The following is a 24417-nucleotide window of genomic DNA, read 5'->3' as shown; positions in this document are numbered from 1 at the left end:
TCGGATACCGCTAAGTTTCCATTTTTAAAGTGGGGATCTCTAGCTTCCCGGCCACCTAATCACGCTACACGCGAACGCGAGAGCGCGAGCGCGTTCTCATTAATGACCGCCACTTCGCCCTTTTATGATGCCCACTCCGAGCCATTTATGCTCTCGTAAACTGAAGTCGACTTCTCCACTCGATCCGATCCGACCATTATTTACATGTGAAGTCTAGACATGGCTTACGATCGATTTGAGTATGCTTTACAATCACCACCTTCCTCCCCGCCACGGCAGGCGAGTCCTATGCTTGAGAGCAAGAAGCTCAAGAAGCCTCCGCCAATAACACCGAAAAGATTCACCCGCTTCTTCACCCCTCGAACAGCATCACTTGCGAGCTGTAAATCAACCCACAGCCGCTCCAGTAGACAGCTACGCGATATCACACGGGTTGCAGTCAACCAACAGACACCGAAACATCATAAAACTCCAAGGAAGAACGTATTTTTCTCCGAGGACGATTCTGCGATCGAATGTCATCATACACCACACCTCAGCTCCAACAGGAAGCGAAAACATCCCTTGTCGCCTCCACCAAGCTCCCCGGTCCAGCAGACACCTTCTAAAAGACTTCGCTTTGAGCGGCGTCAGCCTGAGTTTGAAATTCGAGAAGATGCAGACACGAAACAGATTATCAAACCACATGACGATTTCCAGAATCCTGTACCAATACGGAGACTTCGCGCTAGCAATACACATCGCCTTACACTCGAACGCTCTTTTGGAGATTCGAGCATAGGACGTGGCAGACTATCATACCGCACCGATTGGCAGTTGCAGACCGAAGGGTTCCATAGTCGGCCTGAAGATGTCTACGCATCGCAAAATGGTGTTCCATTCTGTTCGACAAGCTGCAACACGAACTCCTTGATTGCGGTAGGAGACGAAGATGGCAACATCTCCATCCTTGAGACGGACACTTCCAGGCCTTTCAGTCAGACACAGGTAACCTTACGTCCTCACGGCAATGCTATCATGGACCTTGCATTCTCGTCTGATGATCGGTACTTGGCTACTGCATCTGGAGATCAGACTGCACAAATAATTGATATGCAAACGCAGAAATCTAGATTTAGTCTAGAGAAGCATCGTGCTTCCGTGAAGCAGATTTGTTTCCAGCCAGGAAACGATCACTTCCTAGCTACATCTAGCAGAGATGGTACCGTTCAACTATGGGATTTGAGATGTAGTGGATCTAATGGCTCCCCAAAGGCTGTCTTTGTCCAAAACACCTCGTACAATACCATCGACGGAGCTCACACAGAACGCCCAGCTCTAGCATCGTCCTCTAGTTCTAATTTTGTCCATATGAATGTTAGGGATATCGCTGGGAAGACTGAGACACCCAGTCGACGAGGCGAAGCTTCTATCACTTCACTGCAGTTCCTAAAAAACGGACGTGAGCATCTGCTACTGACTGCATCCGACGGCTCCGCCACTATCAAATTGTGGGATATCCGATCACGTTATTCCCGGCGAGGACCTGCCACAGCCCTGGCTGTAACTAGGCAGCCAGAATCGCACAACAGACACCGAAATTTTGGCATCAATTCGTTGTGCCTTAGTGGTGACGGTGCACGATTCTATTCCCTCAGCAAAGACAACACATTGTACGCGTATTCAACAAACCATATCATTCTTGGTAATGCATTCGAATTCTCTACGACTACCTCCCGCCCTCGTCATTTGGGGAAGGAAAAGGATGGCCTGGGACCTTTGTACGGTTTTCGCCATTCGAAGTTCCATGCTACGTCGTTTTATGTGAAAGCTTCTTTGCGCCCTGCTGTGGGTGACAAGCCGGAAATGCTCGCCGTTGGGAGTAGCGACGGCTCTCCTGTGCTCTTCCCAACTGACGAGAAGTTACTTTCCGGGAGCTCTGGAGACAATAAAGAAAGGGTACAAAGCTTCTCGACTACCATTCCATCTAGCCCACTGGTACCCCAACCAATCCTTCACAGAAACATTAGTGTTTCGAATCATCATCCCCGGATGAAGGACACTATTCCAATTTACGAACAGGGCACACCACTTATCAGGGGTCATACAAAAGAAGTAACTAGCGTCGCCTGGACTCATCAAGGTGATTTGGTGTCAGTGAGCGATGACTTTACAGTCCGATGTTGGCGAGAAGATGCCGCCACAGCACGAAACCTAAGATCAGGGGGAGAAGGAGAGGGCAGGCGATGGGGATCGGGTTGGGCTGAGATGAACAGCACGTGGGAAGACGATGAGTAGTGGGGAAAACTCATCCCTGTCTCCACAATCTTGTACTTGTCTCCTATCAGCGATGGTATCTACAGGGTCATGTTCGGATTGCAAAAGAGACTCTCTCTCGGGGAATTGAACCCCGGTCTCCCGCGAATCGCGCTGTTGAACAGATAGCATTTGACAAGCGGAAATCATGACCACTAGACCAAGAAAGATGAATACGACTCGAGTCATTGAGTTTCATCAAGTATTCATGAAAATATTTTCAGAAAGGAAAATCAAGCGTCCAGTAGCTCGTGGAAGCACATGTATGCCGCAGTATTATTACACTTCAATTCATAACATGTCTGTGAACCACTCGCTTCCTGGAAATCTATCGTTGAATCATTCGAGAGTCGATATCGCCGGTCTACTAGACGCTGTCGAATTAAATTTGATTTGCGCCCGAACCAGTTTTTCCAATCGTTCGCAGCAGCAGAGGGTGTCCAAAGTCCATGGACATCTTGGAGACTTGTCCCAACCGACTTCATACTACTTTGATACAGTCCATAGCGACCTAACAATGCTCTAAGAAGCTGGGCATTCTATCAGAGGTCGTTCAATAAAGCCAGACGAAGTTATCTATCTAATGAGGGATTTTATGAGCCAATGGTCGCCGAGGCTCTTTGTAACTCGACTTTGGTATGTACCTAGCCATATAATCACAAAGTGGAGCGCTGTGCTGCACAAGAATCGCACGCTGGAATATATGATTTTTTCGTGTCACACGTGCGCGGCAGACACGGTCCGACTAGCACGCCTCAAACTAAGAGCTAGGTACTACATAGCTCCACTCTTGATTCCCGAACCCTCTCGAAGACTCATCAGACTTTGTGTTCATCTCATACCTCCAATAGCCTCACTGATAGACCGTCTCAGGCGCGGAATACCGCCCAACATGTCAACAGAAGATCTCAAACAACACGCAACCAGCACACACGACTTTTACGAACTCCTCGGCGTCTCATACGAAACCAGCGAAGCAGACATCAAACGCGCCTATCGCAAGACCAGTCTCAAATATCACCCGGACAAAAATCCCGGTAATCTTAACATCGTTGAGAAATTCCACCTTATCGGAATAGCACGCGATGTGCTTCTCAATCCTGAAGCCAAGGCTCTCCACGACAAGACACGCATCGCGCGCATACAAAAGCAGCGACAGAATGACCTGCTGGAAGGGAAGCGACGCACGATGAAGGAGGATTTGGAGAGGCGAGAGAGTGGATTCAAGCGTAAAAGAGCAGAAGAGGAGGATGAGCTTGAGCAGCAGGAGCGCGATTTGAGAAGGTTGGCAGAGGAGGGTAGACGGAAGCGCATGCAGATGGAGCATGATAGGAAGAAGCGTGATGAAGAGGATGCATCTATTATTGAGCAGCCGCCAAATACGCACACACCTCAACAAGCACAAGCACCGGAGATCGAGCGTCGCATCTTCGTCCGATTCTTAAGAGAAGGCGCAGGTCTCACATACGAAGAGAAGAGTATTACGGATATGTTCTCGCGCTTCGGGAGGATTGAACATGCATTTGTCTTGCGTGAGAAGAAAACACGGCTCGCGGGCGAGAAGCACAAGAAGCTTGTTGCGACTGCTGCCATCACATTCGGGTCAGCGTTCTCAGCCCTCAGCGCACTGGAAGACGGCAAGGCGCTCTCTGAATTGTTTGTCGATATCAGCGCTGGCAATGTAGCGAGGACGGAGCTCGGAGCCGCGCCGTCTACACCAATTGGTAGTCCGGCATTGAACAGGTCATTTCGGTCATCTATGGGGTCAGTGGGAGGTGTTGGTGCGTCACCATCATTTTCTTTCTCGCCAGCACAGGGGAGTCCATCGAACAACATGGAGGCTACAATGATGCGTCTGAAAGCAGCGCAACAGGCTGCCGAGCGGCGGAGATTGGAGGAACAGATAAGACAGGAAGATGCTGCAGAAGGGTAAAGGCATGACACGTACCCAAGTACTCACATCAAGGACATTCGCGCGGCGTTTTGGTTGCCTAATATTGGATATACCCCAGTGGCCATGAATGCCCACATAAATTTGCATTACTTGTTTCATCGGCTCCAGCGTTCCACTTACGCACTCGAGACTCGAGGTCCTCAATACCAAGGACGTCCCAACATACAGGATACTTCACCTTCACTTTTAAATTTTTGCATACTGTATAGATGTATACCACACCTCTGACGTGTGTAGTTTCGACCACAACTTGCGAAGCAGAATTGCCAGTGAGGCGTTTCAGCTCCCTACCACCCCCCGTATGAAGTTACAAAGACTGTGAGACACACAGTGCAGACTTGGCAGAAATCGAAGCAGTAATGGCCATCGGAATGGCCATCGGATACCTTACGCATTACCAGGTGTACGTGACTTACGAGCGAGAATTTGAATCCCGTAATAGCGATGGCACAGCCAACAGTGGAGACTAATGAAATCTTTGTGATTGTCGAGATAGTGGCATGTTCATACTCTGAAAGCCAAAGAATCGCCGAAGGTCTTATGAGATAGTGTTATGTTGTATACAATAGCCGATCAAATCCAAAGTTCCGCTCACGATCTATAGGTCCCAAACCAAACGCCGTTCCGCAGCGAATGAATGAATTATCAGTACCAATGGGGCATGTCTACCATCCACCAAATTTGTTCGCCTTGCCTACCCTCTTCTTCTTTTTATGGCTATCCTCCAACTTACTACCTAGGAACCCTCCGGCGATAGCACCAAGGAACTTATGATGGCCCGGCAAATGCTTGCCTCCAAAGAACCCGGCCGTCGCACCAGCAGTCGCACCCTTCCAGCCACGCTCAGTGCTTTGTCCGTGGTTGGGGTTGTGACCAGAGTAACTGGGTTGCTGGCCATATGGCCCTTGCTGGGGATATTGGCCTGATGGAGTACGAACGTCGTAGGTATTACTGTGTTTGGCATCATTATAGTAGTCGGCAGCGCCTCCTTGGCCGTGTTGATAGCCACCTTTCTCGGGTGGGCCATACGAGGTTCGGGAGACTTGTTGCTCGGAAGTGTAGCCAGTTTGTTGGTATTGAGGGCCTTGGTGGTAGTAGTTGCCGCCTGGGGCTGGAGAGGAGTGATTGGAGTAGTATTGATTGTACTGGTCGGACATGGCGGCTGGTTAGATTTTGTGTAGAGAAATCTGAAATTGGTAAGGTAGTTGTGGTATATATGGCTTATGATAGTGGTGATTTTGTGACGTAGGGTGGGTACGGTTGTCAAAAGTAAGGTCCGAATGTTTCGGAGGATTACAAGTGAGAATAGAAGATGGTTGTAAGAGTGTGCAGTAAATGTTGATGGAGGAAAATCGAATCGAAGCGAGATACTTGGGCTTTTATGATGCTTGCGGCACTATGGAGCCGAGATGAACTCCGGAGAAACGCGTCGTAATTCGCAATGTGCAATGGCTGAGCATCACGCGATAAAGTGTACTCAGCCTCGAGATCACGACAGAAGACCCATGCAAGCTCTAGCATGGCGTCTTGGAGGATCGCCTGAGATTTCGCTTGTCATTCTCTACTACGCTAGTGGCCTTCTAGAATGTCTCTCGCAGATGCATCTTTGACGATGGATGTAAGTTCCGGTACGTTGCGTCATAGGGGCTTCCAACCGGCGCAGCGATATTCTTCATGATACGAGTAACGAGAAAAACGAAAGGGTGATTATGTTGCAAGTCTGACGAAGATCACATTTCGCACCTCATATGATCAACGGATCAACAGATGACTGTTGAACAAGAGATATCAATGGCCGAGAACGCGCAGTACTGTACGTGGCTTTCCCCACATGTTTGCGGCGCAGCATATCAGGCTATTAAGAAGGAAAAGTACGAAAAGAAAATACGAAAAAGATCTGAGCCTTTCACCGAGTTGCCGACTTTGGCCTGAGGCAGTAAGATCTTTCAATTAGGCCACAAGGCAGCGAGATAACCCGAGGCTACACTATATATATTTCTAGTTCTCATGTTCGAAAAACACGAACCGACGTCTAGAATATCCGTTCACCTCCGCTGAGTCCACCGTCCTGCCGACATATCGGCTGTGCTAGATCTCACACCATGTCACACTCGTGTTCATCCGAGGAGGTTTCGTTGCTCCACCGGCTCCTCAATCTGGTGTCTCGGTAATGTTTCATGTTCGTCTCCTTGGGGGCTGCTTGGCGTCTCGAGATGCCCAAAGAGGCGTAGAGGCTGCATAGGCACTCCAATTTTGGCTCTTCAGACGTCTCGCTCTCCACTCATTGGTGCAGGATGAGCCCTCGGACCTGTTGTTCCACTCAAGTCTTCGTGTGTGCTCTGAAGGCTCATCATGCTTTGTCGCCGCTTGCGGTGAGATGCCCTTGTAGGCGCACAAGGGTTATAATTCGAATGCACCAACCAAACCCTTCTATCGTCTCACGCAAGCGCCATTCATTCCTTGTTAGAGCCCCGTCTCAATGCAATGCAACAATCAAATGCTTGATTCTCCCTCCCTCGCGATTCACGTTTCGTGACTTGTACCAACACCGGCACTCTCTTTCTTTTACTTCTGATTTTCCTTGTCTAACTTTCTCATCTAGCAGCCGGTCTGCTTCGACTTAACTTTCGGTTTACTCGGCTCTGGTTACTCCTTACTGTCTGGGCAGGCTCAGACAGCACTTCCTATTATTTTGTTGTGTCCTTCTATCGAATTAATAGGGATTGCTAGTTCCACGACAGGTCACAGCTGCTGAGCTGGAGCTCGTACAGTAAACTCGAAAGGACTACCGCGGTCGTCTCCTGAATCACCATGTCTATGGAACCGAACTATGGGCCCCTACACGAAAGAGCATCTTTTCGCCAAGCTGTACCATCAAGATTTCTATTCGACCCTAAGCACTCTGTCCTCGACTCATCTGTCAAAGAGGCATCATCCTTTTCTTCGGCCTTCATCGAAGTAAGGGACATTGAGGAGGGTGATGATAACGGGACTAGTACAGTATGTTATATATCTTGTGATACGACTGCTGAAGCTGACGCAAACTGTCCCAGATGATGATGGCAGGCTCAAGGCGGAGTAATGCGGCATCAAGAACCGTGCGAGTCGCTGCTGCAATGCAAACCAGCGCGGATGGATATCCTGGGGCCACAGTCTTACCACCTTCGCATGGGAATTCGAACCTGTCAGAGGGCACAGAGCATATTTTGATAGCTGCTGGGTCTATCGGTAAGCACACCAGGGTCACTTACGATTCGTGAGCTGACATGAGACAGGAGCCACGATTTTTCTTGTTCTGGCCATATATGCGATTTACTCAATGCGCAAGCGGAACTTGAGTTTCCAAGACCTCCTCAGGGCCAAGACGTGGACAGACCGAAGCTTAGATAATGACTCAATCAAGTTCACGCAGCATGGTTATCAGTACGAGATCGAAGGAGCTTATTCCAAGAGCCTACCAGTCTCGCCTCCCGAATCTGTGCTAAGTCATCCAAGCAATGCTTCGATTCGGCCCTTAGTCAATCCACGCGGTGTATGCACATATCAATCGAGTCATAGAGATAGCGAAAGGTCACGTCTTCGTGAAGAGAGGGAGGAAATCAGAGACGACGTACACCCTCTACCAACTCAGATTCCGCTAGCTCGTACAGCTGACCATAGGCACACAAGGACCAGCTCTGATGGTTCTGATACATACATCATACAATCACAAGAGGAACCTGCACCCGATTTCGGCCGGTCTCCACAAACCTTCAAGCAATTCATCGCCAACCGACGCATTAGCGCGGCACCCCTAAAATCCTCACATTTCAGCTGGAACACATCCCAGGCTGCTCAGACTCCTAAAGATCACGATTTCAATCGCATGTCTGGATCAACTTTCCGGTCAACTGGCCCACGATTCAAGACAGTGGAGAGCTGGGTCAACTCTCAGTCAAACAGGGTTGAAGCTCAACGGTTGCAGCAGAATCTCGCTGAGAGGCAGGAGGAGCGTGATAGGCCACACGTGCCAGACGTACCAAAGCAGTATCGCGGGCCTACACATACCCGAGACCTCTCACGACAGACTACCAAGAGTGATGCAACAGTCTTCAGACATCATCCAGGGACAGAAGTTCAAATACCTCGAGCCAGCCTCGTACCGAGTGAGATACTGGATAGCAAGACGAGGCCACCATCGCTGTGAGACACAGCCTCGTAGGAGATAATGACTAACAGCCTATCATTTATGTGCAAGTTCACATATACACCATTTTATACCCAGGCAGATTCTGTAAAAGAAATGAATAGTACTTGTACATACACCAGCAGGCACACACCTCTCGCTTTTCGATGTGATCCCATGACATCGCAGTCTTCCTATTTAACGCCTTTTGAGCTTCAGCTACAACAGTCATAATAGAGGATGGGCAACGCTATCACGACTGTGAGACTTACTCGTCGTAGAATTCTTTTGTCGACCTACCTCCTATCTTCTCGTCATTTGTAAATACAGTTGCTATTTGCACTCTATATCACTGGTTAACGTGGAGATATGTGAGAAAATTGGGATCTAGTTGATGAGGGTGGCGCGTGTGAACGCGGAAGGTGAGGAACTGAGGGGATGAACAGCTCAGGGTACAGAACTGTATCTTATGCTGAGGAGAGGTGAAAGGGAGATGACATTAGGAAAGAGAATACGGACCACCCGTGTCAATCTACGCCTCAGCTTCCACGCAGATCCTACTTACAGCTGAATGAGAGGTATGTATCCAATTATAGAGCTCAATCGGAGATCATAATTTAGCAACGGTAGTACTTAGGTACCCTGCTTGCTTCCTCCGCACCTCTGCTCGAATACAGACAGTATGAAATACGTAAAGACTAAGATGCTGACCGGTGTTGTATGCTCCCCCATTGATTTAATCCTCGAGCGGACCACTTTTGAAAGGGCTCCGGATTTGTAGTTATTGGACTGTATGGGCGATGTCAATCCGCAATTATATGCTTAAACACGACGTAGAGCAGACACATACGGTCGATCATAGAAGCATATCGAATCATTACATTTGTTATACATGTGATATGGTACAACTTTGGCATAGTGTACAGTCAAGCCCTCAAAGCCTTCGCCTTTTATGTACCCAATACGCCTTCCACGGCAGCCGCCAGTCCGTGGTCCTCAGACTCTCATCAAACACATTAAAGTCCACCTTCTGCAGCCTATCCAGCCACATCTGTGTCGACACCGCCTGCATTAGCACTCCAAAACCCCGATCTATCTCCTGCAATTGCTTTTGTGTTCCACTTTCCACTTGTGCGTAATCAGCCCTCTCCGCATCCCCTTGATGCTCAAATTCATGCCCAACATCAGCCCCAGCACGCACATTCTTTAACATCTCCCGCGCCGTGATCAGATGATCGTTGGCGCGCGTCGCGACCTCAAACACCGCGTCCCGTAACCCCGGTGCACCTGCGCCTTCGCGGAACACTTGCTCTTCGACAACACCAGTGGATGCCATGATGTCGAGTGGAAGAAGGACGGCACCTTGCCGATGCGCTTCTAATTGAGGGTTCAACGCGGACGGGTTGTGTTTATTTGGCGGTGGCGGAAATGCAATGAGCGGGAGACCTCGGAGCAGGGTTGTTATGCCTGTTGCTTTCCCGATATGTGATGCCAGGTGGTCCGCGGTGAGGGAAGCGAGGCCGAGTGATTGGAGGTTTAGGTAAAGGAGGGTGGAATATGTGTTCTCGGCATACGTCTCCACCGCTTCAAGACTCGGAAAAGGCGGGTTGGAGAGATGTGCTGCACGTGTATCGATGATGCGGTGGAACCAACTCTTACTCCATCGCGTCGTGCAATTGGACCTTGCTTGCAGGGCGTCAGCGGCGACTGCGAGGAGAATTGCGATGGGCTCTTTCGGAGGCGTGCCGGAGAGGGATTTTGTGATTGTGTCGCGCCAGAATTGCATGCGCAATGTACCGACTGTCGCGGAGGAGGTTGCATCTGCGACGCGCGCAATATCGATATTGAAAGCGCGGAGGGATATGTAGGCGTCTAAGGACGAAGGCGGAAGGAAAGTTTGGAAGGTGAAGGCTGGAGAGTCGTACTTCCTACGTGGTTGTCAATGATGGATGTACTAATGAAATTTGAAAAGACGAACCGAACAAGATTCGCGCAGTATCTTCGTGCCGATTCTACTTCATCAAGTGAGAATGTTGCAGCTATGGCTCTCTGAGCTTCGGTCGATGAGAAGGCTCTTGGTGTAGGACTCCATGTTCGCAGCTGCGCAATTGCCACTCTCTTATTGGCGCGTAACATGGGCATAACCGATTTTACAAGCACACGACTTGTTTTGCTGCCATCGCATGAGGTGTAGCAACAGAACAAGCTCGATTAGATTTGTGCAAAGTGAACATTTCGAATGTTGTCATAAAGGCGCAAGGTGAGCAGTTCTTGGCGCTAAGTCTATATACCATACCAAATGGAGCTAGTGCAAGCCTTGTTATTGTAAGGTTGAAGGTCCCTCAAACCATCATCCCGCTATGTCATCTGCCATTATCAACGCGCAACAAGTGGTCTTGTCAGATCCCTCTATGCTGTTTGCAGTTTCATACGATGGCAGTTCCTAGCTAGAGATGAGGATGGTTCGCCTACAAAGCAGCGCTCATCCATAAATTCCGTTCCGGCAGCCTCCTTGTCGAGTGCCTTCAGTAAGAGATAGATGCAAGAGACGCCACATAGGAGATGCGGCCGCTCCGAGTTAAGACGGGAAGCTAGTACACTGTTTCTACAAGCTCAGCGATGCTGCTTCGACGACAAGCAAATTCTTTACACGCCCAGCGCCCCTGGCGACACACACCGGCGGAATGATTATCGAGTAATCGCGTTGGTGCGATCGATCCATACCTGCAGTATCGGCGCTGCTGTCATGAGACCCCAGTAATAGAGCAAATTGACCATTGAAAAGCCTTAAATTTGATGTGAAAAAGGTTTCCATATGCTAACGGACTCGGGTTTCCCGATATCATATGTCTACTCACGGCACCAACATGTTCAGAAAACAAGATCGGACTCAAGATAAGGTAGCACTTACTACTCTCTTGATTGATGATAGCATAGCTGACACACTCTAGGCTTTCCGAACGCTGCTGATCTGGATGCCGTTTCTCCATATAAAGATGCTGCGTTGTGTTGCGGTCATTCCGATAGCTTCTTTAACCACTTTTCTGCGTGTAATAGCGCATGTGGGCGCATTAGTTGATGATCCGTAAGGTCCTAATCCATCATATATACAATAGCGACAACGTGACAGACAAGATGCCACGGCGATCATCGGTTGCTACTACTGTTCTCGATTTCGGAGCGGCCGCCCAGTCGTCGTATAACCATGACGCATCTATATAATGTTCTGTGGCAATCAGCAAGGACTTTTTCCGTGGCATCGTACAAGGAACAGGACTGTAGTCACTAATCTATTCCACATCGAGCGGACATAGTATGTGTGAGTGGTAATGACCGCGTTCTTCTATACGTCATCTCCGGGTCAGCTTCTCCTGGTCCCTAGTTACTAAATTTAAACGCAGTTAGGGATATGAGAAACATTTACGGCCGTAATCTCGTACTCTAAATTGGTCTACGAACACGATTTTGCCGACCAGGTAGATGATTTGCCGTACATATCATCACAAGATGACTAGAGACAGGTCTTTGGAATTTCTCTTCTTTGTGGACTCGAGTACTCAGACATGAATCCCTGGCGACTGCTCATGCAGAAATAATTTCACCCTGAAATATACCTAACTAGTAATCAATGGACCACACCGTTTGCTATAGGATCGGCGTAGTTGGTTCAAATCGCCACTATCATAATAGTCTGACGTCGTTTTCTTAGAGTTTGATCAAGACACCGTAAGAAAACTTTTGATCACCATGCGTGGCAAGAGGACGACCTCCAGATGCATGCTCTTCCACTGCTAGACTTGGCGCGTGGCTATGACACATCCAATATCTGCTCAAATGACGCACCCGATATTCATTCTGAGCAGTAGTCGTAGTGAATATGCATACTAGTAATCATATTAGCTAAATCTCTAGACTTTAAATAACGCACCCTAGTTAGTTTTATATATTTCTAGTCTAGTTCTGGCTTTATCAGTACCCCTTAACCTGACTATGTGTATATTCTAGGCACACTATTAGGGCTGAAACTCGGGTGTCAGTCAGTGAGGGGCCGAGTCAGATATGTAGGAGCGAAGAGCGATTAGGCCCGGCTATTGATCATCACTACGCCGGTTCAGAGTGAAAGGCTAGGAAGTGGGTAGTGGTGGGAGGATTGTATTAGCTACATGGTCTTATGTCTGGTTATAGACGCTAAGCATAATACACGTTAGCTCAATCTAGCATACTGGGATCAATGTTACGTAGATCCTGGGTGTGCCACTGAGGCGCATCAATCTTCTAGGGTACGGAAATGCCTCCGGTTCTACCTATACTCTCTCCAGACACTGGCTCAATATCAACAAGCGGGACGTCACAGGTTTACGTCAGATGGCTTCCCTTGCACTTGATACACGATAGCATGGGCAACCAATGCTCTTTTACCAGACAAGTGAGGCCGTGAGTCGACTGTTAGGACGCTCTTCCCGAATCTTGGCTTGGAGACGTTGAAGGAATTGTAGTTGGCATATCTGGGCACGTACTCGTGGCTTTGGTTTTGACCATGTGTGAAACATCTGAGGCCAGTCACTACTCTCCACCCGACAATGACCAGCTAGTGGTGCACTATTCCTGAGCTGGGCTTATTATCTGCTTTGCCACCGTGCCCACCAGTGCCGAAAGGACCCTAGATAGTAGCGCAAGTGGCATCTGACGCCCTCGGGTGTGCCGAGATCATGGGTTTTGGCTTCGATTTACACCAAGAACGAACGCCAGGAAACATTCAACTACGTCAGTCGAGTTTGTTTATCAACGAAGGAGAAAGCTCAGCCAAGCTGGTGGGGTGTGATTCCAGCTGATCACTTTCTACCTTCGACATATTGCTCTCGCATGATGATTGGCCGAACGCACGGGAAGGATCAACAAGGGGCTTGGAATCCTTTCTTAGGCTCCGTGTACACGTATTTAGTACTACTGAAAATCTCCTATACGCCTGCTAAACTCTCCTTGTCAGGTTCCGCTTCTAATGCAGGCTACTACTAGACCGTTGATGGTGTCACGGCATGGACCGCATGGCAAGGGCCGCAAGGCTCTTACCGCTAGCTCGGATGTTACCCTCTATCCTTCAACGATTATCCCCATAATCGACGGATCGACATAGGGTCGATCAAAGCAAGCACGTAGTCGGCACCAAGCCGGGAGTGATGGATACTGTTGATATCCACCATGGAGAGCAGAACTACTGCACCTCTATTTGTCATTTATTCTATCAACCGTTTGGCCTTAGACTACACTAGTATACGCTCTAATACGGGCGCTTTCGCAAGATTGAATCCCTCTGAAACACTGTGCCGCCAGCAAGTCATACTTTAGCGTCAACTTGGGGTTGGCGCCTCCGTTCTGCTTACCGGATTGCAAACGCCAAATATTCTCAGTCATTGATTCGCTGATATTTAAATCTGGCAGTATGTGGTCTGCTCCTAAGCTGGCTCAACGCAATTTTCGATGATTCAGTTTAATGATGTGCAGTTGAAAGTTGGCTGGAAAGTTGTCAGGCTACTTCAAGACCCGAGATTCCACTGATTGGCGGATCCGGAGAGCTGTTAGTGGCGACCAGTCACCGTCGATAGGGGATCGGGCAGACGGGCTGGCGAGAGAGAGATCCGACTGCTGCTTGGGGTTAGTCCTAGCTTATAGAGTGGATCCATTCATCTGACAACTGCGGGCGCTAGTTCTGACTACCATGTTATACGATGATAGTCGGATGTGTTTAATATCCCGACACCGACCACCGACATTGATGCACTTTTGCTTCACAAGATGACAAATTGAAATCATATTGTTGTCGCCTGGGCAAGAGATGAATGTGTATATATGGATATTGGGATCTAGAAATCCGCAGGCGTCTTAGTCTGGTTAAGAATACCGTAGGTAATTCCGCATTCTATAGATCTTCCGGCGACCAAAAGACAATCCGCCTTACCACTCGCCCCTATATGAGCTGCAGCTCACTTGTTAGACTCACCATGCTGTCAAATACCTTTTTACCGCCACGCATGCTGGCATGCGGTATATCGTATGTTTGGTAGCCCGCAACTTCGTTTGCGCTAAAGTCTGCAACTAGACGAGGCAGCGAGTGCTTTTGTCTAATGCGCTCTCATTACCTCTCCGGGGACACGCGCCTTGTTGGACTACTTACGAGGCTCTTTAGCGGCAGACTTGTAGGTTCAATGAACTTGCTCATGTCAGGTGAAGTCTCTAGCCCAACAGCCCCTTGCGTCTGATTTCCATCTACCAGGTTACGAAAGCCTGTCAGTGGATCTATGCGGCGTCTAGGGCTTACGGACATCTTTAGTTGTGACTGAAGTCAATTGTAGAACTTTTAATCCACATTTGGCACCAGAGTAAAAAGATTACACTAGCAATAGCATTCCGCCAGCTAACCTTTCCATCTTAGTCTCTGTCTAGAATAATAGTACTAGGTTTTAGAAGCCATTGATCACAAATCATGATAGGTTCTTATCAATTATTCCCCTTTCAATCTCTATCCGTCAAATCCGAGCCCAACGACCGAGGTTCTTTACGCTCAGTGGTTGTTTCTAATGCCAGCTTGTTTAGAAATGCAGCAGCCTATTCTGTCAGCTCAATCCATAACATATAAAGATCACTTACAGCTCTAGCATGCCATCTAGATCCAGTGATTTCGTACCAACCGAGATGACCACCAGACTTGGTAGTACAAAGTACTGTATTTGAGTTACTTTCAAACTCTTGGTAAGGAATCGCCTCTTTGCAGGCCAACTGAGTTATGGTTAATATGGTCGATAGAATGGAACACTCTATCATACAGGGTCATCTTCTGCATGTATGGCAAGTAACGGGATTTGCACTTTCAGCAGCCAATTCACGCTTGCAGTGTCTCGATAGTATGCACCTTCGGTCGGATAGTCCCATGTTGGACACTGTATGAACCTGTGCTAGGTCAGTTCTACTCATCTCTGCAGCTGTTGCCAGGCAAACCAACCTGTTAAACTCATTGAAATCACCCGCCTGCTCGAGCTTCTCAAAATCGATATTTTGGTTCATCGAAATTTCCGCTTTATGCCTACTCTTGTTAACAACCTAAACGAAGATCTAGACAAGATAGCTAGCCTTTTGACCAAGTTCTTCATGGCAAACAGCATTGCTTTTGAATACATATTCCCAATCCAAGTCCTCTGTAGATGAATACTGCAAATATCGAAGTTCCATGGATTCGAACAAACGACTGCACCCTTTAATACACAGTTGTTCCCTTGCTGTCCGGCATACTATATTCTGTTAGCTATGTCTATCTGAAGGAAGTAAAACCCACTGTTGTCAGAACGTTTGCACCTAACGAAAACCCTAATCCATATAATTTCCTATTCGGGAACCTCTGTGTCAAGAAAGTCGCTACTTGGTGGAGGTCCCATGTCGCTGAAGAGTGGTATAAAATCGGTGAGCTCAGCTCCGACTTTGCACAACCCCTAGAATTTATTACACATGCCTCCCATGTCTTGTCTTCGGTCAGTAGACGCAGACATTCTTTGACATAATTCTCATCTGATCCGCCGCTAAGCCCATGAAGAGTGATAAGCATGGGTTTTGTATCTTGGGACGTGAAGGCCTCAAATTCAGTAGTCGTGTAGTACGATGTTCGATGAGGGAGTCTAGGGTCTGGAACACTAGGTGTGTGTACGACGAAGTCCACTGTGAAGGTACCGGGGTATGTATCGTGCGTGGCAGTAAATACGTGCCGTTTGTAGGTCACCGGAGTGTCGTAAGGGGTAGCGACATTCCAGGCTGTTTGGAGGTGAGGTGAGGGGAGGAGAGGGTTCAGGAAGGGTTGAGGGATGGTAGACTTGCATAGATCTGAGAGGGTTTGAGCGCTCTGATTTTTCAGAGGAATTGGCTGTTGCGTAAGTGAGTGATAGAAATTCATCTTTGGCTGAGCAATATTGAGAAAGTTCATTGTGACATCCGCAGGATAATCTTCGTCTGTGTTTTACTGTCAAAAGACTGACTCTGGCTGCTACAACTTATCGAAGAGCTTTGAGTAGGCGTCTTCTACAGCATGCAGCCAACCACAGTTCTCAAGATGCTCTACAACGAATGATTTTTACGACAAACTTTGGCTACGAGACATACCCAGTGCCATGCAGGCCCCACTTCTCCACCCCCGTCTACCAGAGGCTAGGGAAGGCCGGAGCTTCTTGTGTCATCTTAGTACTCCTTGCATTTAACAGTAGATTGAATCCCTACGACCAAATAATACCATATTCTATAGTACAATGTTCTAGATATTGAAATGTACTTGAAATGATATACGTAAATGATAAATAGAAGGGTAGTTTCTTCTTTGTTTTGGTCATGACTATACTTGGACATTATAAGATCATTAACATCAGCTTGATTGACTACGGGACTGCTCTTGTTTACCCACTGTAAGATAACTCTCTTTATGAGTACTTTAGATGTTATATATGCAACTATTCATATATCAACTCAATAATCGAATAGTATTACGTGATGGACGGGGGTTAGCCTGAATCGAATTTATCAATCACACATATTTGTCGTGACATCGGTGGCAAAATTAGACTATAAAACTAGCTACATTAGAGAACTAAGCTGCGTACATGTCATTGCATACGTAGTGAATATTTCAGATATGCCACAACCATAAGATACTTTCAGGTTGCTAGCTTTTGTGAACTCATGTTAGTTATATAGCTCTATTGAGTACCACGTTGTATGGTCGGGACCTCTATTGATCGACCCGTACCCAGAATTAAATATATGAAATTTTTGAAGATCCTGCAAGAAGGTGGCGTTCGGCCGTAAATCAAGTCTGTATCTAGTCTGAGTAGTAGCTCAAGGCTAAGAACTAAATATGCCCGGTGGCCACTTCTCGCACACGAGGAACGAGGGATTCATATGCAAGGGTATTTAGACGCCCGATTAGCCATATGTACAACGTACAAGGATGTGTACTGTGGACATGTATCTATACTATGGCACACGGGCGGTTAATTCTAAATTACAAGGGTATTTCCCGGTTAGGTAGGCGACTGGGAGAAGTCTAAGTCACATACGATTAGGCCAGAGCCTTTATACTTATCAAGGTTTAGAGTATGCCCGAAGTAGAGCATCGCGTGTAATTAAGCACTGACCGTAAAGCCAAGACAGAAGTACCCACTTAAAATCAACACGAGTACCATAGTACTATGCAATGTGTGCAGGGGACATGGCATCATACCTCTATAAGGTATGTGCAACCATCACTGTAGTAGACGGAGCATTCGGTGCTGCTGTTGGTGCATGTAGGTCGAGTCAGGGAGGTTCAAAGCATCAAATCATCATTTGCTTGAAGCTTATAGATACTATCACTAAAGATCGATGCCTGACGTGAGATCAATCAATGTAATCACGATCGTAAGAAATCTCCTCTATAGTATAGTATATGTAGCTTCATATCAGATGACACGAGTCATCAGCGGAGCATCAATGGCTCCATAGAGCTAAGTTGTCAAGAGAAGCGTAAAATCAGGATTTAGAAAACGATCATACGCTAGAGGCATGTCTATAAACATGACCACTCTCTCAATATTACTGTCCGTCATCTGACTAACTTTTGAGAGCAGTAAATTGGTGTCTTTGAGAATATGACATACCGTCAGAACTGCGCTTTCATTGCGCAGAGTCTTTACTTTCTCCTCTACAATATCCTCAGTATCTTTCGAGAGTTTGTCTTCCCCTCGCGAACTCGCACAAAAGGAGTAGAAGATATTGCCATCAAGCAGCCTTCGTATGCGCGGTCTCAGACCTTTCAAAATGCGAAAACCATATTCCAGGTACTTTTGAGCAGAGTCTCTGGACAGCCTATTGACGACCGGGCCTTACTACTCGAAGGCATCGTATCGCTTCTGCAAGATCTGCCATCTAATAGCCCGGCGAATGCCACAATATCTTCCGCATTCATACGTCTACTCTGGCACGAGGTACCCCATCCATCTGCCACTTTAATTGGACCCGAGTCTCGATACCGCCGTCCAGATGCGAGCGGCAACAATCCTTGGATGCCGATGGCGGGAAAAGCAGGCTCACCATATGCGCGAAACGTGGCACCTAGCAAGCCCCGAAGCCATATCCTACCAGACCCGGAACTTGTCTTTGATGCCCTGCTAGTCCGAAACGGACCGTTCCGTGCTCATCCATCGGGCTTGAATAGGCTCTTTTTCTCTTTTGCAACAATCGTCATCCATGAGTGTTTCCAGTCATCGTACAAGGAGCCGTGGCGAAATGAGGCGTCGAGTTACGTGGATTTGAGCACGCTATACGGTAACTCGGATGCAGAGCAACACGATGTGCGGACGTTCGAGAACGGGAGGATCTATCCGGATACTTTTGCCTCGAAAAGGCTCTTGATGATGCCGCCTGGAGTAGCTACTGTGCTACTTCTATTCTCGCGTAACCATAACCGTATTGCGGAGAACCTGCTACAGATAAACGAGGAAGGGAAGTACGGTTCCTGGAAGGACCTAGACAAAGACCAGAAACAATGGTTGGTTTGAATCCTGTCCTTCACTATCTGTTTTTGCATACTAAGTCGCTGTTCAGGCAAGACGAAGACATATTCCAAACCGCGAGAAATATCAACGTAGGCTATCTTGCGAGCGTCGTCCTTCGAGATTACGTTGCTGCAATCCTCAATACAACGCGGGCTAATTCAGACTGGTGGCTCGATCTAGGCCAAGAGATGAAAGAAGGGACCAAGCGTACTGAGCGAGGCAGTGGCAATACCGTTTCAGTCGAGTTCTCTGTTCTATATCGATGGCACGCATGCGTTAGCGCAGCCGATGATGAGTGGATGAAGAAGACTATGAGTGAAGCAGCGCCTCAGCTAACTTCGCAAGAGCAATTAACGCCAGAAATGCTGCATGGGATATTGGCCAAACGAGCCTCGGCATTGAACTCAATTCCTTGTAAGGAGTGGACGTTTGGTGGACTTGAGAGGGGCCCAGACGGAAGCTTTTGCGACAAAGCATTGGGAAACATTCTGAAAGATTGCATTGAAGAACCTGCCCATGCGTTTGGAGCACATGGCAGTCCTGCAAGCTTTAAGATTGTCGAAGTTCTTGGACAGATCCAGGCACGCGAACATTTCAAGACGTGTACTATGAACGAGTAAGACCTCACCACTATTCACGATTGGAATTCTGTAGCTGATGCCGTGGCAATAGATTCAGGCGATACCTTCATTTGAAGCCTTACAAAAGCTTTACAGAGTGGAATCCGGACACAGCAGTTGCTCATGCTGCAGAAACACTTTACGGCAATATCGAGAGTCTTGAGCTTTATCCTGGTCTCATGGCTGAAGAGACTAAACCTGCGACAGCCGGTAGCGGTCTCTGCCCTGGACAAACGATGGGACGTGGCCTGCTCAACGACGCGGTGGCACTGATTCGTGGAGATCGATTCCTAAGTCATAATTTCAACTCCACCTCTCTCACGAATTGGGGATTCTCCAAGTTGAAAGAGCGACAACCAGGAAGCGGTGGTTTCTTCTTGCCAGGATTGATGCTCAGAGCGTTGCCAAGTGAACTTGACGGCACTTCACTATATGGACTCATGCCATTCTACACACCCACGGCGGCGATGAAGATTTTTGAAGGTAGAAACGAGCTATCGCGTTATAGCATTGAGCGTCCGCTGTCAGACCGACTCCCAATAATTCTTCGAAAACACCAGTCATGTAACGCAATATTTCAAGATAGTGAGAGGTATGTCATCTGGAACTGGCCAGCAAGACGTCATACTGGAGCCACTAGTGCCGCCACAGAGAAACACATAGTGCGAGATCAAGTTCTCAATCGGGCATTCTTCGAACAAGGCTTCGAGATCAAAGTTTTGAGCTTTGTACGCTTCCATGTGCGCAGATATATCCAAGAAAGATCGCACAAGTTCAACGGTGGGAAGAGATCGATAGACATTGTCAACGACGTTACGAACAGAGTGCCGATAGACTGGATTGCACAGAAACTTGCAGTGCCTATCAAAGCAGACAAGAGCGCGGTCGGTCTTCACACGCAAGATGAGTTGCGAGAAATGCTGCTTGGCATGTTCGCACATCAGACACTGAATAACACTCCAGAGAAAGAATGGTGTTCTCGCGAGGTCGTGACTCAAGCTGTGGAAAAGCTCGAAACTATAGTCGAATCTCACTTGAAGATCCATCGTATGTCACTTGACTCCCTGACGTCCTGGATTGCGCGTGACACCGCATTCGAGAGCAGTGCGGAAGCAGTCCGTCTCTATTGCGCGCTTGGGAAATCCTCAATATCACCTGCAGACTTGCCTGCGGACTGGATAGCTATGGCCGCCTCACTCGCTGGTAATATGACAAACTACGCGGCGTATATCATCGATCTACTTCTTAGTCCTAAGCACGAAAAGGCCAAGAATCGCATTGTGGAGCTGGTGCATATGGGGGAAGGGGAGTCGACAAGTGAGTTGCTCCGCTACGTGTATGAATGCGTGCGACTTTGTGGTGCGGTGCCAGGTTTCGTCCGGACTATCACTCGTCATATGAGCCTGATGGATGACGATGGCAAAACTGTGGACGTGACCGCTGGAGACAAGGTTTTCGTGGTGACTTCGGAAGCCGCTGTAGATCCCTCGGTCTATCCGGATCCGCTAGAGATTCATCCCGACCGGACAACTCAAGGATTCCAATTTTTCGGTCCCGGAACGCTCTCCGAATCGGGTATCAGATGTATTGCATACACTCTCATGGCCGTGCTGAGAGAGGTATTCAGGTTGAAGAATGTTCGGAGGGCAGCTGGACCTAGAGGTCGATTCTGCGTGGTGGAGAATAACGTCTTTGGGGTGCCGATACGATCTTTCATCGATGCGGACGCACGCGAGTGCCCCTATCCAACATCTCTAGTCCTAGAATACGATCCTTAGGTCAATCCAACTAAGTGATTCAGACATCTCCTCGTCAAGACTAGAGTGGTGAACTGAACAAACCTCCTACGGTCAGATGGGTTGCTGTTCGGTATTGATATTTGATTGATGACACGCATGCTTGGCTTGATCCAAGCGGTGTGAGAACTTTCGCTGTGGAGACTCGGGAGATACCCAAAGACTTTCTATATTAGTGTCTTATGCCGTGTCATGGGTTGACTTACTCTTTACTGTGCCACAAGATCCACTCTTACCGTACCAAGTGCCGTTCAATTGGCTGCTGCCTGGAACGTGACAACATCGGGGTAGGCCGGTGCCAAGCCAGACCGCTTAAAAAGGCAGCAAATCAAATTCTCTGTATCATTTTACCCCGAGCCTTGCCACAACAAGTCCTTCGCTAGAGGCCTGATAACATGGCTCTTATCGCTAACTCTCATTCGCTCTGTTCCTGGGAGCCCTATTCCGGGAATTGGGATAGACAATGCGATCATTGCGATGGACGGTAGATGGTGGAGCTCGGTGGTTTAAATATGCGGCTCCACACCCCATTGAACAACTGCTCTGCTGCAGCTCTCTTTATGAAGCTCGTGTCAAGCTTGGTTCGATTTTGTTATTCTCAATTGGCTTCTGCACGCGTTCAGGATGCGGCTTTCCATCAGTTGGACAGTTCTTGGAGCTTTGGTACTCTCTCAAGCCTCGAGCGCAGCCAAGATCATTCTTGGGAACGATGATGGTCAGTCCGGAAGAGTTGGAAACACTTTCATCAGCTAAGAGCATATAGGCTGGGCGAGTGCGAACATTCGCGAAACCTACCGTCTTCTCAAAGAAGCCGGTAACGACGTCATCATGGTCGCTCCAGTTGTGGACAACTCTGGACAAGGAGGTCGTGTACGTCGTGTTGCACCGTGCCATCAACTACTGAGCGTACTGACCCTTTCCAGTCTGTCTTCACGACTTCCAGAACTCTTGTGACCAACGGCGAATTTGACTCTGTTGCCGCTGGTCAACCCTCCCTAGGCTCCGACCCGTCTGATTCCCACATTTGGTATTACAATGGTACTCCAGCTGCTTGCACGTTTATTGCATTGGATTATGTTGCTCCACAGATTTGGGGTCCCAATGTGACTGCCGACCTGCTGGTAGCTGGTCCCAACGTAGGACAAAACTTGGGACCCTTTTTATATACGTTATCAGGTACAATGGGAGCTACGTATGCTGCTGTTGGTCGTGGCATCCCTGCGATTGCATTCTCCGCTGCGCCCAATGGCGGACAAAGATACTACAAATGGGTGAATCAAACCACCCAAGCAGGCTTGAAGGATCCAGCAACGATCTCTGCCCAGCTTACCGTCGACTTGGTTCAGAAGCTCATCAAGAGCACGAATCATGGGGAGCGTATTCTGCCTGTCGGCTATGGCATCAACGTCAATTATCCTCCGATTACCTCGTTCACCAACGATTCATGCATCAATCCACCATTTGTCCAGACGCGCATGACGGGAGGTGCGTTCACCGACAAGGCGGTACGAAACGAGACTACAGGACTCTTCACCTACGCGAACTTCCTTGGCGAAGGTGTGAACAGATGCATTAATGGTGACTGCCGTCTTCCTGGTGAGACCGATGTTGTCAACAGTGGATGCCAGTCTGCAGTGTCAGTATTCACTGTGGATTACGATGCGCCGCTCAAGCGGGACACAAGCAAGGTGCAAACCAAGATGTTGCCGTTGGTTAGCTTCCACGGCGGAAGCGCCTGGAAACGCCATACGGAAATGCCTGCTTCGGTGAAACAACTTGAGAGCCCGTTGAGGCATGAATAGATAGCCTCACGTGGCCTTGGAATTCAGGTGCCAGGCTATATTAAATAGAACTCTAAATCAAGCTATCAAGGATATAACCTGACAACTACGCATCAGACCACAACGTTGTGCATCAACCACGCTTTGTTCGCCCACCAGCATGTGACACATGTGATAGAACGTTCATAGCTACTGACAAGGCTGACGCGAAAGTAATATGAAGAGTTTCCTGGCCAATGACAGTGCACTTGTATCATTCATTCATCACGGCCGAGAAGTGCTTCCAGATCCATACGCTCTTATCTTTCTGCAATGCGTCCCCTGTTGAATAAGATCAAAGGGCGATCTAATTGTCCGTGCCCACCAGCGCGCGCAGTGTGTCCCGTTCGTGTCTCGCAGCGCGAAAGCCAGCAAACCACAGAAGAAATGACAAGCACACCCTGTCGCTGCACGGCCAGTGGTGAGAGTTTGCTGGACTGCCAATAAGTTCAATTGAGAGAGGTTGAACTATTGTTCGTGATCGTGGACCGATGATACTAAAGAGTAGTAATAAGCGCAACAGATCACAGATGGGATGCAGGTATGTCGATCTGTCTACACCTTCCACATCGTGCTCTGTATGCAAAGAAGAAGAGTCTAAGGATTCAAGCGGGACAGTCAGGAAGGGCTCCGGAATGATCTGGTGCCAAGGGAAAAGGCAGATACTTGCGGGCCTGGCAGGCTTCTATGCATCGGCTAGCCCGTCCCCCCTTCTACAGTCATGCAAACTTGCAGATGAAAGACAGGAAGGGAGATGGTTGAAGACTCCACCCTATCGTGGAGACGATATCAGATAAAATGCCTCACACCTTGCGCAGTCTGGATGGTATCGCAGCTTTTGCCAGATTGAAGATGGCTAGTGAGTATAAGAGACGGGAACCATTTCAAGATGGCAATGGAAAGTTGGGGAAGGGAGCTAATAGTGATTAATAGTGTCGACCGCTTTTATGGCATTTGGACATATTGTGAGCAGCCTTGGGAGTGGGGGAGGGGGGCATGTTGGTGAGAAGGCGTTCTTGTATCAGGATTCTAGAAGGCGACTAGGCCTGATACGGAAGGCCATATTGTAAAGTCGTCAATCGAAGGCGCAGTAGCCTTGGTTGCACTATTAGTCGAGACGCTTGAGGCTGACGGGATGCTTCTGCAGTGCCTGAACATCAGCTAAATGATTCTTTGAAAAGGTAAAGCATCGGTTGATCTTC

General features: G+C 48.3%; 8 protein-coding genes and 1 non-coding gene across 9 annotated transcripts; 5 read left to right on the top strand and 4 right to left on the bottom strand.

Annotated features, from left to right (window-relative positions):
• The first annotated feature begins 20 nt into the window (after positions 1–20).
• Positions 21–2578, top strand: EJ05DRAFT_6095 (WD40 repeat-like protein). Its single transcript, XM_033749799.1, has one exon. The coding sequence runs from the start codon at positions 220–222 to the stop codon at positions 2275–2277; it is 2058 nt and encodes a 685-aa protein (XP_033605019.1). The 5' UTR covers positions 21–219; the 3' UTR covers positions 2278–2578.
• On the bottom strand, positions 2368–2465 carry EJ05DRAFT_t1. Its single transcript has one exon. It is a non-coding gene; the product is annotated as a tRNA-Asp (tRNA).
• EJ05DRAFT_6247 (DnaJ-domain-containing protein) lies at positions 2579–4900 on the top strand. Its single transcript, XM_033749814.1, has 3 exons — positions 2579–2931; positions 3169–4076; positions 4487–4900. The coding sequence occupies exons 1-3, from the start codon at positions 2879–2881 to the stop codon at positions 4552–4554; spliced, it is 1029 nt and encodes a 342-aa protein (XP_033605018.1). The 5' UTR covers positions 2579–2878; the 3' UTR covers positions 4555–4900.
• On the bottom strand, positions 4572–5532 carry EJ05DRAFT_6097 (uncharacterized protein). Its single transcript, XM_033749801.1, has one exon. It carries the CDS (start codon positions 5404–5406, stop codon positions 4915–4917), a length of 492 nt encoding a protein of 163 aa, XP_033605017.1. The 5' UTR covers positions 5407–5532; the 3' UTR covers positions 4572–4914.
• A 1435-nt stretch (positions 5533–6967) lies between these two features.
• On the top strand, positions 6968–8461 carry EJ05DRAFT_6180 (uncharacterized protein). Its single transcript, XM_033749808.1, has 3 exons — positions 6968–7249; positions 7303–7477; positions 7525–8461. Exons 1-3 carry the CDS (start codon positions 7061–7063, stop codon positions 8433–8435), a joined length of 1275 nt encoding a protein of 424 aa, XP_033605016.1. The 5' UTR covers positions 6968–7060; the 3' UTR covers positions 8436–8461.
• Positions 8462–9280: 819 nt separating this feature from the next.
• Positions 9281–10646, bottom strand: EJ05DRAFT_471559 (uncharacterized protein). The gene is made up of 2 exons (XM_033742991.1): positions 10393–10646; positions 9281–10342 (listed from the first exon to the last, which is right to left on the bottom strand). Exons 1-2 carry the CDS (start codon positions 10554–10556, stop codon positions 9349–9351), a joined length of 1158 nt encoding a protein of 385 aa, XP_033605015.1. The 5' UTR covers positions 10557–10646; the 3' UTR covers positions 9281–9348.
• A 4278-nt stretch (positions 10647–14924) lies between these two features.
• On the bottom strand, positions 14925–16380 carry EJ05DRAFT_495442 (hydrolase, alpha/beta fold family; the record flags this gene model as incomplete). The annotated part of the gene is made up of 6 exons (XM_033746254.1): positions 14925–15017; positions 15060–15188; positions 15236–15359; positions 15412–15492; positions 15567–15697; positions 15742–16380. The coding sequence occupies 6 exons, from the start codon at positions 16378–16380 to the stop codon at positions 14925–14927; spliced, it is 1197 nt and encodes a 398-aa protein (XP_033605014.1).
• Positions 16381–17640: 1260 nt separating this feature from the next.
• On the top strand, positions 17641–21535 carry EJ05DRAFT_529929 (linoleate diol synthase; the record flags this gene model as incomplete). The annotated part of the gene is made up of 4 exons (XM_033748942.1): positions 17641–17676; positions 18233–18972; positions 19029–19595; positions 19652–21535. 4 exons carry the CDS (start codon positions 17641–17643, stop codon positions 21375–21377), a joined length of 3069 nt encoding a protein of 1022 aa, XP_033605013.1. The 3' UTR covers positions 21378–21535.
• Positions 21536–21756: 221 nt separating this feature from the next.
• Positions 21757–23295, top strand: EJ05DRAFT_506279 (acid phosphatase precursor). The gene is made up of 3 exons (XM_033747799.1): positions 21757–22110; positions 22159–22265; positions 22319–23295. The coding sequence occupies exons 1-3, from the start codon at positions 22020–22022 to the stop codon at positions 23195–23197; spliced, it is 1077 nt and encodes a 358-aa protein (XP_033605012.1). The 5' UTR covers positions 21757–22019; the 3' UTR covers positions 23198–23295.
• Positions 23296–24417: the final 1122 nt, after the last annotated feature.

This window comes from Pseudovirgaria hyperparasitica (genome assembly GCF_010093815.1).
Source record: "Pseudovirgaria hyperparasitica strain CBS 121739 unplaced genomic scaffold EJ05scaffold_1, whole genome shotgun sequence".
NCBI lineage: Eukaryota > Fungi > Ascomycota > Dothideomycetes > Acrospermales > Acrospermaceae > Pseudovirgaria > Pseudovirgaria hyperparasitica.
The sequence above is the reverse complement of the archived record's forward strand: the minus strand, read 5'-3'. Positions and strand labels throughout refer to the sequence as shown.